Here is a 16,299-nt window from a genome sequence, read left to right on the forward strand (position 1 = left end):
ACGTTACGTTACCAAGATCAACGTTTGTTAAATACAAAATACCGGTCGCTTAAATCTCATCAGCTACGTCGAAAACGCTAGCGTCAGCATTACGCAGTGGAAAACTAACTCCACAGGATAAATCCGTATCTAATCATATTTGATTTCCTCTATTTTGCGGTAGTTCTGAACCAGAAACAAAGCAAACTGATCGCGCGATTGATTATTACAAGTTAACAACACACTCACCAACTTACTTGGCCATATGGTTCCGAGCGATACAAATTGTATATTTATTCGCTTCCATTAAAAATATGGAATTATAATGTATCATATATTTTTGTATGAGAAAATGTGGATTTTGTCCTGTAAGTTAATTTGTCTGCTACAAATCAGGTGGATCCTAAAGACGGGGCTCATTTTTCAGACCATGTTAAACGTTTAATGCACACTTCGTCTTCAGTCACAATTGAGTGGAATTCTCTGAGGGATATAGCTGAATTCATACTTCTAATGATTTAATCTGCTTTGGGCTGTGGAGCAACTACTTTAACTAGAAAATAATGGAGGTAAGATGCATGAAACGAAAAAAACCGTCATCCCTTCTCACCACAGGCTCAGTGGAAATCCCACAGAAGATCCAATTCTCTCTTTAACAGATGCCTATCTTGCAAAAGAAGGGTTTCAGTAAACTTTGAGCAAGCCGAGAAAGCATATGATTCGTATATCCTATCCCACAGCAAAACTCGACATAAATTTCGCTGTTTACTCATTACGGACGAAACGGCGGTCCAGTAGAGGCAACAGTGTTTTCGCCAATAGCTGTGACGAAAAATCGCCCTCGACCTTGGGGGATCCCCCTGATTGGCTCACATCATGATCGATGCAAGTGAAATTCGCTGGTATTGGTGCGATAAACATTGCGACAACCGTTTGTCAGTCGCGTCCGATTCCCTTTTTGTGTCGCACGGTAAGTGGATTTCTAGTTGTTTTGGAATCACATTAGATGGAATTAGCATAAATTGAACATGTAGTCGGATTTCGTTAGTCTTGCAGTACAAATCCTACGCTGCAACAAAATCCTATTTACCCAGTGGTCCGTCGCACAAGAAAAGGTGTGCAATAATTTTTGGGGATTTCAGAAAAAGGTTGATTTTTCATATTTACTGAAATAGTTCGCAGCTTCCTTTTGAAGCTGGTCGGTGGATAAAAACTAACTAAACAAATAGGCGTTTGTGTCCTTCCAAATTAGAAAGTTATAGGCTGTGGTTTTGGATTGACAATCCACATACAACAGCGATTGCGTGTTTTCCCCTTTTCCTCCCCAATGCCTTCATATGTCTTTCTAACTCCGCTGTAATTCCGTATCCTGAAAATTCACCCGTAATTATGCAAAGCACTTCTTGCGTCGACTCGGCTGACTTCATTTTAGTAACTCTCAGATGTGTTCGACTTGATTTCTCCCTCGCACTCTGATGCTACACTTATTACGCCACCATAATGACTGCCTCTACTCCTTAGTTATGGTCAACTAGTGTGGCTTTTTGCCAAGTTTGTATGTGTATACAAGTGAATATTGTACTCAGGAAGCACAAATAATTTTCACGACATTAGACTGAAATTTTCCTTAGTTATTAAAGAAAGCCAGCAAAAGCATTGTCCTGAAAACATTAGTTCCTTCCTGTGTACGCCACTGCATTTCACTCTGATAACGAATACCGAAATATTTTAATGTCTATTGAGGCCCTTTCAACCATTTAATTGTGTAAGGACCAAAGTAATGTCCCGAATGTTGGAGCTTATTTTGTTTGTCTGTATGTAGCTACTGTTCTTCCGGCAGAATGTTTGCATTGCAGTGAGGCCATAAAATATGTAACATATATTTAAGTGAATTTAATCCTCTCGTGAAACTTAGTCAGTGGAAATAGCGACAATGATTGAGTATCCTACATTCCCATCCAGGCCCCAGACAATACTATCCTGGATATGCTGTAGTGTTTAGAACTAACCAGTTTGTGGACATCTGTTATTCATGTACTCACTGAGGTCGGATGTTGATACTCAGCTTTTTCTACAAATTCTTCTGAAGGTTGCCGTTACTGTAGACTTTCACCGTCCGCGGAGCTCCATTTTTCATCTGAATGCAGCTACATAATTTTTTATGAAACCACTTGTTATCCCCGCAAGTTTTCCTTTTACCTTTCTCTGAAAGAACACCACTCAGATGATTGTCAAAAAATTTTCGCATAATATCACAAACGACAGATTCACCTTGGATTCAGTTGTCTCTCGTGAAAACCAGATTAGTGTGCGAATAAGTGTACTTTGCGAATTTCCTGCCACTTCTTTAGGTTACACATCCAGTTTGTCTGAACTATCGATGTGATAAAAATGATACTACAAGGATAGTATAACAGAACCAAAACCCGAATCCGAAACAAGGATCACAGCTCACCTAGAACGTTATGCCGATATACACTATGGACGTGATGTCCATGGACTACATGGTTCACTAGTCTTCGTGCTTTTAGTTCGGTATGAATTTCGTTTGTGATCAGTTTGTTGTTGAAATCCCGAAAACCCATCAAGCACTTGAGGTTGCGCTAAGGCAGAAATGGAGGAATTACCAACCCATTCGCGTACCGACGACGGTGACAAAGTGTTTGCGCGCTTGTTCGCGTGCCTGGTGAGCGGAGTAACTGCCACATGATCCACAGCCAATAAAAATACTCGAACCATCAATAGTTAGACATATTGCAAACAGCATGAATATCTAGACAAACAGACACGTAAGCAACCAGGTCCCATCGAATTCGGTTCAGTAGAGCTAATATGGTATAGAAAAGCTCTGATAAACCTTAAGATATCCAAATATGCGTTGCTCAAGTGAAGAACAAGCTCAAGAACAAAGTGCTGCAACCAACCGAGCTCCCCAACCTCCACGACAATTGACTATAGACTAATTTACTCTAGTTGTATTATTTTGCAGAACTAAGAATCACTGCGTCACGTGCTTTTATCGACCTAACCAAATCAGGAAGCTGATCATACTCTAGCCATCTTACTTAACACTATGATATCATGCAGCAACGTGTTGTTGCACTGGAATACAGTCATACGGTACATTATTAAACTACCGTCTTCACCACTTGTCCACTGTGGTAAACGGCACGTTTTGCTCATTTCACAGGTCAGTTGAGGTTACATTGCAATCCTAATCTTTGCTTTGTATTTGTTTAATTGCATAGAAATATGGGTTTCTTAGCATTGAGCGATCGAGTTACTGCTCTAATGATAGATCTTCACGGTAGTTTGCTTGCGATACAAGCATTCAAAAATGACATTTGAAGTAATACTGAACGAGCGAAACAAGAGGAAGTGATCTCTTGAATAGCTGCTTCCTAATTTGCGTCGTCCTGACAGTTCTTATCTCGTCATAGCCCAATCCGCATACTATTCTATGTTTGAAGCTTTGATTCACACTGGCAAAGAATCAGTTGCTTGGGCCTCTGTAAATTTGCCCGAATTTTGAGCATTCCTTACTGTTATCATGACCTCCCCCTGGTTCTGTAGCTTACTTCCTGTTTGAGTGACCGGTTTCAACTTCAACCCGGTTCAAAGCGACAACATGAACAAAATGGAACCAACCTGGTGCACAGATTTTAGTCAGACAAGAGCAGAAAAAATAATCGATACAGAACAAATGAATACTGCCTTGACAAGCAAGAATGACTGGTGCACACGCGCACATCTAATTAGCACTCTTATTAGAAAGGTTAAAGCTATTTTACTCTTGAAAACATACAGTAAGCGTTCTCTCATATTTTGGAGGTTACCTTGCAATGTACCATGCGAACGGCTGAAACTGACATCTTTAGTAATTTAAGTTCCGCTCAGCATGCAGTATTTCTGAAATACAGAGCCTGAAACCACATAAAAATCAAAGCTGATCGTGTACGACAAGTGGGCGCACATAGCTTTACGTTCATCCTGTCTCTTGTAATTGACTTGGATGAAGAAATTTGAAGATGGATTGGTTACAAACAGTCATACCAAAGGTGAAGCAATCAACCACCATATTTTAGTTCTCAATGTAGCCAGTGTGTTGCGGATTTCTCACCCAGTCCCATTAAAACATTAATGGAAAGCTTTGCATTAACAGACGGGCAGTCTCTTTTTCGGACTGGGACCCGTGAGTATAGCAAAAACTCAACCTGGAGTAGTATTAATCCGAAACATCGACAATAAAACGAAAATTTCGTGTGGCTTGAACTATTGAGCAATCTCAGCAAAAATAATACAATATCGGATGGTCTTCAGAGCTTTTTCAACGGGCTAGACTCTGCGCAATTAATGATCGGAATAAAAATATTAGTATCACAGCATGTTCAGTAAACATGCACATTGATCAGGTGATACGTGCCCTTGTCGAGGCACGTCAAACTTGGGTGTCTCATGTTAGGTCTCCAAAGGCAGTTTGTGCGCACAGTGACTACAATAGAGGATTTCTGAATCGCCTAGTCAAAAGAACATTTTATCTTTCGGGGAAAATCTTAAATGATATATTTCATAGGCACTGTGGTGGTGCCGCTTATAACATTTCACGTCCCAAACATTACTGGCAGTCGAAAGCCTTGGCCACTTCCGAATACTACGCATTGGATCTCTAGGATTCCACCACGAATCCAACAGCTGACTATTTATGCTGTACTTTATCCGTCTGAAAGTGTGTGCTCTTAATGATTTCGAAAAACACTGAGTAGTGAGAGGAACTTCAGCTAATTTGTTGTAACTACGATACGTTACCTAGTTTATGTGATACCTTATTGTTGCTAATGTTGTATGCCCGTCACTCTTATTTTAACAGTTTAAATCCTGTTCAAGCCCAATGATTTTGCTAGCATACGAAAGTAACTATCACGGTATTCTAGTTTCACCCCTATTAGTTTTAAGCTGCTATGAATCGGTCCCAAAATTTGAACTCTCAACCTCCTACATGCAGAGCGAGTGTACTGCTACCGGCACCCGTTGAACAGACTTAACTCACAGAGTATGAGCCAGCCAGGATGTAATCATTTTGAACGATTTGATTTGTTTACCCAACGCTTTGATTTCTGGCCAAGTCAGTGTCCATTATCTGAGTGTCAGAAATTCCTGATCGGGTGGCGCTTTGAATGTTTCATACCTGTTGGATATAATTCTCCATTGTCGTTGAGTGTCTGCGGAGCTTGCCGACATTTTAACCATATCTCTCCTTAGAACGTCTCAGCTCCTTTCCAAAGGGAAAATCAATAGACTGATTTATAGGCAGTAGTTATCGGTCAACATTTCACTACGCAATTTTTTTAAGTCGGCTTTGGGACGCCAACCATAGGCCTGCGTCAGCACTCAACGGGCCTCCAACGTATTAAATATTATGGAGCCGACAGGAAAAGACAAATAAGTGCCACTTTTGTACGATCTTTTTTCTTGAATTTTACCAGACCCCAAGACTAACAACGCCTAAAGTTTGTAAGCCTGAATTTTTCCATACAGTAGTCACAGTTGATTGCAGCTAGTTATTTTGATCGTCACGTAGTTCTTCTTGCTTTGCTTAAAAGAGAAATAGCCCTGAAAATAGGCAGTTCACACCGTTTGCTTGGTCTACCAGGTGAGCTGTAGACGAAGCTTCTTCTAACACTTTGAAATTTGAAAGAAGACCACCATATACCGTAAATTCAGCTGGATTCAGCTCAACTTCCTGTCAGAACGACACACTTCTGCAAATGTCAGTAGTTTTCAAATAAATATATTTTTCTCCTATCTCGACTAATGAGACAGACGCATTATAAGTTTACCCATCAAGGTGACAAAACAAAGAAAAAACACTATTTAGGCAACTGAATAACATCAGAATGCAATCACCACAGAATGCACGTTGTGCTGTCACAATCAAACGTCTGCACACAATACCGTCGCTGATGCTTACCCGATCAATGCATCTTTGTCTGTCACATGTGCCGCGTGAACGCTGTTTGTCCGACGGCAAAGCCTGGGAAAATGTGTTGATAAGTTACTTGTGGCTGTCATTGTGAGAACGTAGAACAATGATGTCGGTTTCGCGAGATTGGGGATTGAATGAGTACGACCTATGCCCTTTAAGATTACCGGATTCAAAGTGGTTAATCCATCGAAGAGTAGCAAAACTACTAGACTTATTTCTAAAATGCGGCGTGAAAATGAACATTCTAGTTTAGGACAGCATCCACAGGGGACAGGATCACATATGCCGCCATGCCCCCTGGAACGAAAATGCGAGGATGTGAACTGAAGAATCGCCCTTCGAAATACCCGGTTTCTTTGTTAGGCAATCCAATGCTTGGGCGTTAGTTCTGTATAAAATTTCTACGGTATCACAGCCACTGTGTTCCACATTATTGGAGAGTCTATATTGCAATGACGGTACAATCTACTCTGCGTTATCATTTATTCTGAATGTTAGGGCTAGCTCAGAGTACATTCAAAAGGTTTTTCTACCATCGAAGCTTATGCTGTGTAGTGGCCGAATTTTTCTGTTCCCCACTTCAAAAACTACATTCTCACCCATGCCTAGGTGTATCAGAGCTTATGCAGATTTTGAAGAAAAGCCGGGTTGTTCCCAAGCAGTATAGCCAAATAAGGAATTTGGAACCGATTCATTGTATTCTGGACAAATTGGAGGGCTTACTTTAAAAGGAGTTCAAACCATCATGTTTACAATTGCGACATCTTGGGTGTATAAATGTTAACTGAAAAGGTAGCTTGGCTCATCCAGACGTAGGTAGTTGTGTGACGTTGTCATTGTCCAGTTGTGCACCCAGGTTTTACTTGATTGTTTCGGAGACAAACTACTCCATCTACCCATGCGCCAATCCTGCAGCATCTTGACGGTTTTCTTGGAGGGGATCTCTTTTAGAGAGTTTCCTAAACCATCGCTGAACATAACAATCAGTGCACTGTAAGCCTTTCGATGGAACTCCAAAACGACCTCTTGGTGTCTTGATGAAAATAGCTGGGATAGGGGCTCTGTGGTATGTGTATCTATCTGTACACAAAAGCATACGCTGTTGGCCTAGGTTGTCGGTCAGATGGCTTTGTTTCATCAGTAATGCTGAATAGTGTTCATCTCCGAAATGTGCATCTTGTTCCGATGTGCCTCGCTGATCACAACTATTTCCTTCACGATTCTTAGTAACCATCCTAAAGATGACCACATGTTATCCGTAACCCGTATCTTGCTGCTTGATAAGCTGTTACTACTGTCACCACTTATATTTTACAGTCGAGCTCCTTCATCCACGCAAGAAGAATGGCATCTGCTTCAGGGTAAGTTTTCGTGCTCACCTTATCCTCCCTACTGATTATTCAGTTCGAGAAACTAACAAAATGTGACGAGTTACTGGTGGATTTTCAATAATAATTTCACCCGCATTGCTAAAAGAGGACGGCCGTTACACAACTTCATCAAGCTATCAGCCAGATGTTTCCAGCTCGCATGCAATTTTTGTAGAGGATCAACTTCTCCGCTTGGTCTGTCAAGCCAGGACTCCCAGGTTTCACATTTAAACAACGTCTATATCTATGCGCTTGGAAGAGATCCAATTCAACTTACTTTTCCGTTTATAGTAATTCAGCAGAACGCTGACATACAGTCAGCCACGACTTGGTCTAGTGAGTAGGACCGAAACAATCACATCTAATTCAGCCATGTTTGTGAAGCAAACAGAACAGTGAATGTGGCGTAAAAACTCAGATTTTGCTATCAACAGGCCAAGAAAACACGAAGTGATAAAGAAATACACAGATGTAAAATGTGTTCAACCTATGCCTGCACAAGCTCACAGTAGAGAAAGTTGATCGAATTTTTTTCTGATACGGGATACATATCACAGTTCACCAGCAGTGAACATTGAACTTACGAGTGAGGAGAGTAGGTTTCGAATGAATTCGATATCTTGTCGTTACTTTCGTTCTTCAGCATGCGAGTAGTATTTTCTGACTATACACTATGCAACTTATTCAGTGTTGGATCACCTCTGCTAGATTTCGTCGGAAGAGTGGGTTAGGGACACAATCGCCTCAAAAAGCAAGATAGATCTGGTAAGAGTTTCATCAGGCGAAAGTTGACCCAAAAACAGCGATAAATGAAGTAGGATCTACTACCTTTGTGTAGAAAAACCTTTCTATACGATTAGAAACTGCGTTCATCAAAAACTGGTCGTGGAAAAGTTCTTGTTAGTTATTTAGGCGGTCTCCACTTGGTGGTTTTTATGAAGCCTGCTGAGTGAAAACAATGAAAATTAGTGAGTTAGATCTTTGGTGTGGGTAGAAAGAAGTATGTCAGTGGACACATTGTAATTGAATAACTATCTGCACCTTCTCTTTGTTCCTTCTTTTCCTAGATTCGGCTTTCAACGCTCGTTATTCCACAGATTGGGGGCTGATGGAACGATGCTACGACCGACGATTGAGTCCACACCAGGTTTTTCAGCGTCTGCTGATGCAGAGCGCCTCCATCGAGCAATGAAGGGTGCAGGTAACGTCGCCATAGTTTTTCGTTTTTACCGATCTTTTATTTTTTTGGGCTCATCAAGATGGCATAGTCTCTGAATATCCTTCCACATGAAGCTAAGTTGAACGAAATTCGCAAAAGTTTCTCATTTGCAAATTCGACCAAACTGAATGTCACCACCAGAAATATGCACTACAGATGAGCTCTGAGAAGAGCAAGCCTGCAGCAAGTGAGGACCCAGTAAGATAGTTGTGCCAGGACAAGAGAAGTAGTGTTTAAGTGCGAGTGATGTGAATAAGTGTAAGAAACAAAAAAATGTTCCATGTATCAGGCAGTATGGGAGGATTCCTCGCACCCCTCAGGTAGTCACCAACGGTTGCGCCTTGTCTGAGGTCTATCAAATAGGTGAAGGCCTCGCTTGTTGGAGGAAGCAGTTTCAGAGCTCAACAGCAGTTTGGTCGAGCATTTAATTTTGGGATAATGTACAAGTGTTCCTTTCATCTAAATAGGAATGCTCATGAACGATGTTGTCGGGGAAATCGCTTAAACACAGGTGAATCTCCCGTTAAACCTAGCATAGTTTTCAAATGGATGTATCTAACCAGTTGCACACAACTTGATATTCGAGTAGAACACCCGGCTGATGGAAAGCTCGGGACTAAGCCATCTTGGAGAGCATTAATAAGGGAGAAACGGGGCGCGGCCCTCAAAGAGTTTCAGTAAACTTATTAGTAGTTACACTCAGGAAGACATGGTGCACTAGGTCGAAAAACGGACCAACTGAAACAGGAAATGTCCTTGTGCAACAGATTCAATTAAGTTATAAAGGACAACTTTTGCCGAATTTAGGTGAATCTCAGATGAGAACCGAATGGGTTTGCAGGCAAGAATATTGGTGGGTCTTATTTACTTTTCTCTCTTTTTCACATTCGCACCACTCTCGTTTGAACATTCGTTCTGTCCTGGTGCACTTATTCTGGTGAATCCACACCAAAGGGGAAAAGCACTGGACTCGACTTCGTTCTTATTAGAGCTCATCAGCATTGCATATTCGCTGGCCATGCCGGGGTTTGAACTCCGGACGCCAGACATAGGAGGCGAACGTGTTACCACAATTCCATTAGTGAACGTGCATTCCTAAGTCTGAACGGGCGAACTTTTCTCTCTATTAACTGCGAATAATGCTGAGTACAAAGGGCATAATGCTCAGACTACTACGAAAGTATAAACTCAGGCAAAGATAACACAGTTCTTAAAACTGTATATTAAGCTCAATGCGACAAAATGTAGCTTGCTTTTTTACATCATATTTGGTTGCACAGGATGAGTCCGCATGCTACCCCTACCAGGAGTACAGTAAACCAGTCACTGCTAGTAAGTGTCTTCGCATTATCTGGTTTCGTTTGTGTAATCTCAAGTTTGAAACACACAACATTCCCCTTAAATTCTCAGGTACTGATGAAGACACACTTATCAATATTTTGGCAAGAAGAACAAACCATGAAAGGCAACAAATATGTGCCACTTACGAAAGCCTCTATCATAAGGTGAGTCAAACTTTGGCTAATACGAAGGGTTTTTATTGGGAATCAAGTTATTCGGACCATCCTTTGGATTTTTACAAGGCAGATGTAGAAGAAAGACATTCGATCAAAACTTTCCAGGCCTGCACTCATACCTATTTCGAAGGAGAAAGGACTACTGATATCCCTAGTTTGGACTTTCCCAGCGCTTATGGCTCTAAGCCATAGTTACGTGATAAAGTGATCACCAAAATCTTGGTAGTGACTGAAACATCTTATCTTTGCAAACGTTGATACTCGTTTTTTTTCACACACACACACAATTCACTCTTACCGTGCATTCGAAACAGTCAGTCAGTTCGCTCAACCGTGTGTTGCGGAGGTTGGTGCACATGGAGCCAAGCCCCAATCGCTTGATGAAACGCATTAGTGATTTTCCTCAAGCTGACTATTGATCACAGAATTTGATAATCAGGTATGTGTTCAAACGGATTATCGTTGTGGAATTTACGAGGAATGTAGAAGCGGAGGAACAACCTTACAATGACTGTTTTGTAAAAACCGAGCCTGATTTCTGTTAGTATACTAGACAATGTATTGAAGAGCTGCTAAACAGCGAGAGTAGAAGATTTAGTAACTCTGGATTAAGTTATTAGTTCGACTTTTGTTGGATAGTAAGCCTGTTTCCCTTAGGCAAGTTGATTCAAACAGTAAATCATCACGGATTGGTGAAACTTAACTGAAATTGGCAGACTCCAGTGTAGTCAACGTGCAAGGAAGAACTATGTAAAAATTGCGACAATCTCTAAAGGACAAAGACTAGCCTCAACTTCGAATTCTTGATGTGCGCTTTAGAGAACTAGTGAATATGCACTTCATCCCAATATGAAAATGTTTGGGATTGATTAGTTAGTCATCGTTTAAGGGAAGGTTGAGTATCATTAGGAGTACGTTGAGCACAAAAAACATCCCCAAGTTTTGTGAACGGACAGTAAGTCCCAGTACTTGACAGAACACGGTCGGTGGGAACCCCCATCTGATAACATAAGTTGTAATTGTGCCAACGTCGTATTCAGAGTGAGTAGTACTGGGAAACATAGGATGACATAAATAGACCTCAACGCAGCCTAATTCAATGTAGTCTACCTAAATGAAAGCTACCAGTGCCAGAGATGTACTAAAATGGTGCGTGCACCAAATGTACACGGTTGAAATTGAATTTTCCGACAAGAAGGTCTCTGAGATAATAATCAGGGAAGGTCATCAGTGATAAATTCTCAATTATGCATGACCTGGTGTCCGAGCGGCATGAGGTTGAGATATGTGAGACCTTTATTGTAAAGTACACCTAATGTATTCTGTTCATTTTCTTGAAACGTAGTTGGGGTGATCGGGAAATTTCATTGGTTTCCTTACCTTATTTTAGCCACTAAGAAAGGCCATAAAGGATGACACGAGTGGACAATTTCGAACGGTCCTGTGTGAGCTTTGCCATGACCTGCCCTACATTCTAGCTAAGGGGCTGTATTATGCCATGAAAGGTCTAGGAACAAATGATCGAGTGCTGATCGAAGTACTGGCCACTCTATGGAATGATGAAGTAAAGGCTGTCTCTGAGGCGTATAAGCAAGGTGAGCTGCTATCCTTTCTGTTTTTTTCTTATACCAGGCGTTTTTTATGTACCCCTCTAAGCTGCGAAATGAGGCAGAGAAGTTCTGAATCGTGAGTGTGGTGGGTCCGTCGAAAGCGGAACCCCATGGTTTTGGTCGATAAACAGAAAATGGTGGTGCGGTAGGAACATAATTTTTCTCGCTGGGTTTTAGAGTAAACTTTCCCTAAACTGCCTAGTAGACTTCTATGCACCTCAGAAAAAGGTAGATATAAAGTGGACGCTTCAGCGATCTCTCCATTTGAGCCAAAAGAGGACAGTAACGACAGTTGGCGTTAGACACAGTGATTTCACTTTAGACTGCCAGTAAAAACCGTTGGAAGGAAACAGCATACAAACCATCGTAAGACTAGGAGGCTTTCGGAGGCGAGCAAATTGCCACCTAAACGACAAAGGATTGTCACAACACCATCTGAGTTTTGAAACGCTGCTATGCATTTTTTAGCTGAACACAACTTGAATGAAGTGGGTGCCGTAATACAGTCTTGTTTGGTTTCTGTTTCTACCGAAATTAACAGGTAAACTCAACAAGCTCGACACTAATTAAAAGGATTTTAAAGACTGATAAATATTTTTATCCCTCAAACTCCTAAAAATGGTTCATGATGATTCAAGATTCTCGTATCCTAGGTTTGTTAATTCAGTAGAAGGAATGTGAGCTGAATGAGTTCGTTCGTAGGATTTCTTATGTATGTTTCTCACCGAGAAAAATTAACCTGTGGTGCTCGATTCACCTCGAAGCTCATACTGCTCTCCGGGCACTTTTTTTCAAAATGATGCTATCTGGTTGCGCCCAGCACCGCAAAATGCGATGGCTGCTCGAACACTCTTTGTTCGTCTTTCTTTATGAGTAGGGGCACAGTTGTGCTGTCCTCATGGTTCTGCTTAATATCTTCAGGTTTCCAGTGGAATCGAATTAGATGTGTAGTCCAAGCCCCCAAAAACCTAACAATGCGAGCAGCAGCGCATAATTTCTAGGAGCTTAGTCGTTTGGCATTTGAGATAGTGTTGTTTTTAGTTCCTTTAACTTTACAGGTCTATCCACGTGGTTCTTTGTACGCACAGACATTGCAATCAGGTGATCATTTCCGAAATCTGGTGCAAGGACGAGTGGTGTAGACGAGCGCAACTGTATACATCTAGAATAGCTTCAGACTAAGTGAATATCTGACACGTCCGCAATCACTGAATTTGGTGAACAGAGAGGATTCGGACTGCATTGGTTTAGTTCAGCATTCCACGGAAATCCATAAATTCTCCAGGTTAAGTTGACCCAAAACGTGACTCCTCCATGTGTTGCTTTAAAACAAATGTCCGGTACGATCTTTAAAACAACTCAGGATTAAAAATTGCGATTCTTTACGTCAAAATAGAATGATTCAAGAGGTTTACAACCACAGCGGGCGTAATCAATTGGCCACATCACTAACTGCGTCACTTGCAGCTGCGTTTAAAATCATTTTGGCTGTACTGATATGGGATTTGGGAAGAAAGCTGAATAGCATTTGCTCGTATGCTTTCTTATGACAATACACAACTAGAAATCAACTTTAATTTCACTTCATCAGCCTTTGAGACAAAATATTGAGTTGGTTTTTTGGTTAGCTACTGGCTTATTTAGCCCAGATGTAGCCGAACGAAAATTCGATTGTTTGTACTGAAACAAAACACCGACGTGCCTACTGAACGATATACAATCGAGCCTGTGATTGTCATGGATTTATTGATTGAGTCGCGCTACCTGTTTTCGGAGCTTTATACTGCTTCACACTGTGCATTTTGCGTATAGGTCCATTTTCTTCCACACATTTTGTGGCCATAAAGATTGTCTTAGTTGCGCTGTTGTCACGAATGCAGCTTTAAGCGAAATCGCTCGGCCAGCATTGGTCGAGCTGGGCGGCTATTTATTAAACCTTTTTTCTGTATGCTCATCTAATCTCGTGAAATTCCTGGAACCTATGGGAAACATTTTGAGCGCAAAAATTTCCTTCTAGATATTTACCGTGGCTAGTCTACAGCCGGCCCAAGTGATTGTAGAGAGTAACTCATATGGCGTGATATTACTGAACTCCAGAAGATGGTTGAAGCTTGTATCCAGGCGATTAGATGAATGTATTTTCCCCAAGGTCAACGAGGAAACCTGAGCAGGTAATCAGTAATTCACCCAAAACCTTATACTTGCATAGGGATTTCCACTATATCTAATATAACATTTGACTTTTTGACTTTTGTTTGCAAGATGCCAGTATGAATTTGCCCGGGCATCCTAACAAAAGGATGTATCACCGGTTACGCTTCTTGTTCATTTGTTACTAAGCTAAAGCCAGGAATCCTGGGGAAAAATATGTTGTTAGATTTAAGTTGAAAATCAAAACTTAGCTAGTTGCCAACGTTTTATGCCTGGTGTGGGTGGGAAAATAGCACTGTTTAGTGCAGGGGATGGATATAACGATCGTGATGACTAGGTGTATTATGGTGGCTGCGATTGGGAAAAGGAGACCGTCCAAGACAACTGGGGTGAATCGATAGTAGTGCTCAACTTTAAAAAGGGTGGTCACAGTGAATGTAGTAACCACAGAGGTGTGAGTATGAAACATGTTGTGACAAGGCATCTGACGTCACTGAATCTTCGTCGTCTTATGGTGGCACGCCAAGCCCTGACTCGTGAGAATGCAGCGGGATTTTGACCCAGTAGAGGCTGCACTGACCACATCTTCACACTTCGTCAGGTGTTACAGCAACACCACATGTATAGACGACCCACAATCCTGGTATCCCTTGACTTCAAGGGTGCTTTTGATTCTGTTGATCGATCAGTACTTTTAAATACACTTGCTCAACAAATTATGCTCCAGAATTTTCTTAACATAAACTGACCTCTATATTCACATACTTCTGGGTGGGTGAGAGGGTATTGTGAGCTCACCAAAAACTTCCCTACAAAAAGTGATGTCCGACAAGGATGTCCACTCTCTCTATTCTTATTCCACTCCATCATTGATGAAATAATGAAATAATGATGAATGAAATGATGATGATGAAAAAATAATGATGATAACGAGTGTTGTTCTCCGTGCCTCCTCCAAAATGGCTCAACTCGCGAGGTGGACAGCACATGACTTGGCAGAAAGGTGTGAAAGAGATCACGAAGAGTTTGGGTGGGGTCCCCGTGGCCCCGTCTGTACTTGGCTGGAAACGTTGACATAGGCCAGCACTAGGTCCCCTCCCTCACCCACCTTTTTCTCTTTTTTTCACTCTAGGGCTTTTAATATAAATATATATTGCTGCTGCTGCTGATGATGATGATGATGATAATGAGGATGATGAGGATGAGGATGAATGAATGCGTCAAACAGTGTGTAATGCTTATATTTCTGCATTCCTACGTTCGTTCCCTGAGATACACTCAAGCCTGGTGATTGGAATTCATGCAATTATTCATGAAAGCCTTGGCCACTCATTGTCTACACTAAGCGCGCACTATTGATAAATGTCACACTAGGCGCAATTACTGAAAATTAGAGAATGTTTCACAGCTGCTATTTTTTACTTTGGGACTATGTACAACACGTGGACCGATGAAACGCGGTTCTCGCGGAACAGCAAAATGGGAGCAAAGGGAAACAAGCTTTCTGAAAATGCTTCCATTTACTGTGTTCACTCTTGTAGGGTGAGTATGGTTTTTGTATAACGCATCAAAACTGTTGCTATCCAGTGACTTACCTGAGATGCATAAATTAGTGGAGCGGCTTTCATCTTCAAGCAAACCCTATTGGTTGCCAACCTATCTATGCTTCAGAGATTTTCGCATTTGTCATGTATCACCTGAACAGGGAATAAGTATATGTTCGCGCGAGTGTCACACGTACATGCCATATAAAAAAACGAAGATCCATTGTTTATTTGAGACCACATCTATTATCATTTCTCAGATAGATCCACTCAGTTTTTATGCACAGTGGGTTGTAGAGCAACACAGACCACTGTTCCGGAGTTCAGTTTGTTGGGAATTACTGGTTTAATGCGCAGTACCTTGGTGAAACAGAACGAACATTGCATGCAAATGAGTGAATTCAAATCGCTGATTGGCTCGCTAGGAGAAGCGCTGTGTGTGACCGATCTCATCACCACTAACTTGCCTACCGTGTGCTGTCTCCCATAAATACCAGGCAACTGACCAGGGCTGTGGTTTCTATCCCAGTTCTATCTCCTGTTGCCACCCGAAGCAGCGCCCAAAATGAAGATGCTGCTTTCGGCCGCTTACCACTTTTGCACCGCTCATTTGGTTTCGCTCACAAGACAGCAAGAGGAGCTTGGTGACTACCGGACTGACCGGTTTAGTCTTCTGTCTTTAGAACTTGTGAAGTTCGCTTGCTGATTGGATTTTTCAATCGCCAATCGTTTGGACGGGCTGAGACGCGCGCAGCGAACGCTCCGGGGTGAGCGCGCTGGATCACTTCAATTTGACGTGCAAAGACCTGTATCATGATTCCGCGTCATTTTACAAACCCTATCAGGATAATTGTTTTCGATCAATACATGCCATAAACAGCGTCCCCTGAATGCTTTTATTGAAACCGGTTTTATTGTGCCTGTAT

General features: G+C 41.6%; 1 protein-coding gene across 1 annotated transcript in view; it reads left to right on the plus strand.

Moving 5' to 3' along the window:
* Positions 1-862: 862 nt before the first annotated feature.
* The window catches only part of T265_08894 (hypothetical protein), a gene marked incomplete at both ends in the record, with an annotated part of 36,991 nt that continues 21,554 nt past the window's right edge, over positions 863-16,299 (plus strand). Inside the window, 5 exons of the mRNA XM_009174822.1 lie at positions 863-949; positions 7,280-7,323; positions 8,400-8,533; positions 9,962-10,056; positions 11,459-11,663. Coding sequence (XP_009173086.1) covers positions 863-949; positions 7,280-7,323; positions 8,400-8,533; positions 9,962-10,056; positions 11,459-11,663 — 565 coding nt within the window. The remainder of the gene's footprint in view (positions 950-7,279; positions 7,324-8,399; positions 8,534-9,961; positions 10,057-11,458; positions 11,664-16,299) is intronic.

The sequence above is a fragment of the Opisthorchis viverrini genome (assembly GCF_000715545.1).
Source record: "Opisthorchis viverrini unplaced genomic scaffold opera_v5_244, whole genome shotgun sequence".
NCBI classification, from domain to species: Eukaryota; Metazoa; Platyhelminthes; class Trematoda; order Opisthorchiida; family Opisthorchiidae; genus Opisthorchis; species Opisthorchis viverrini.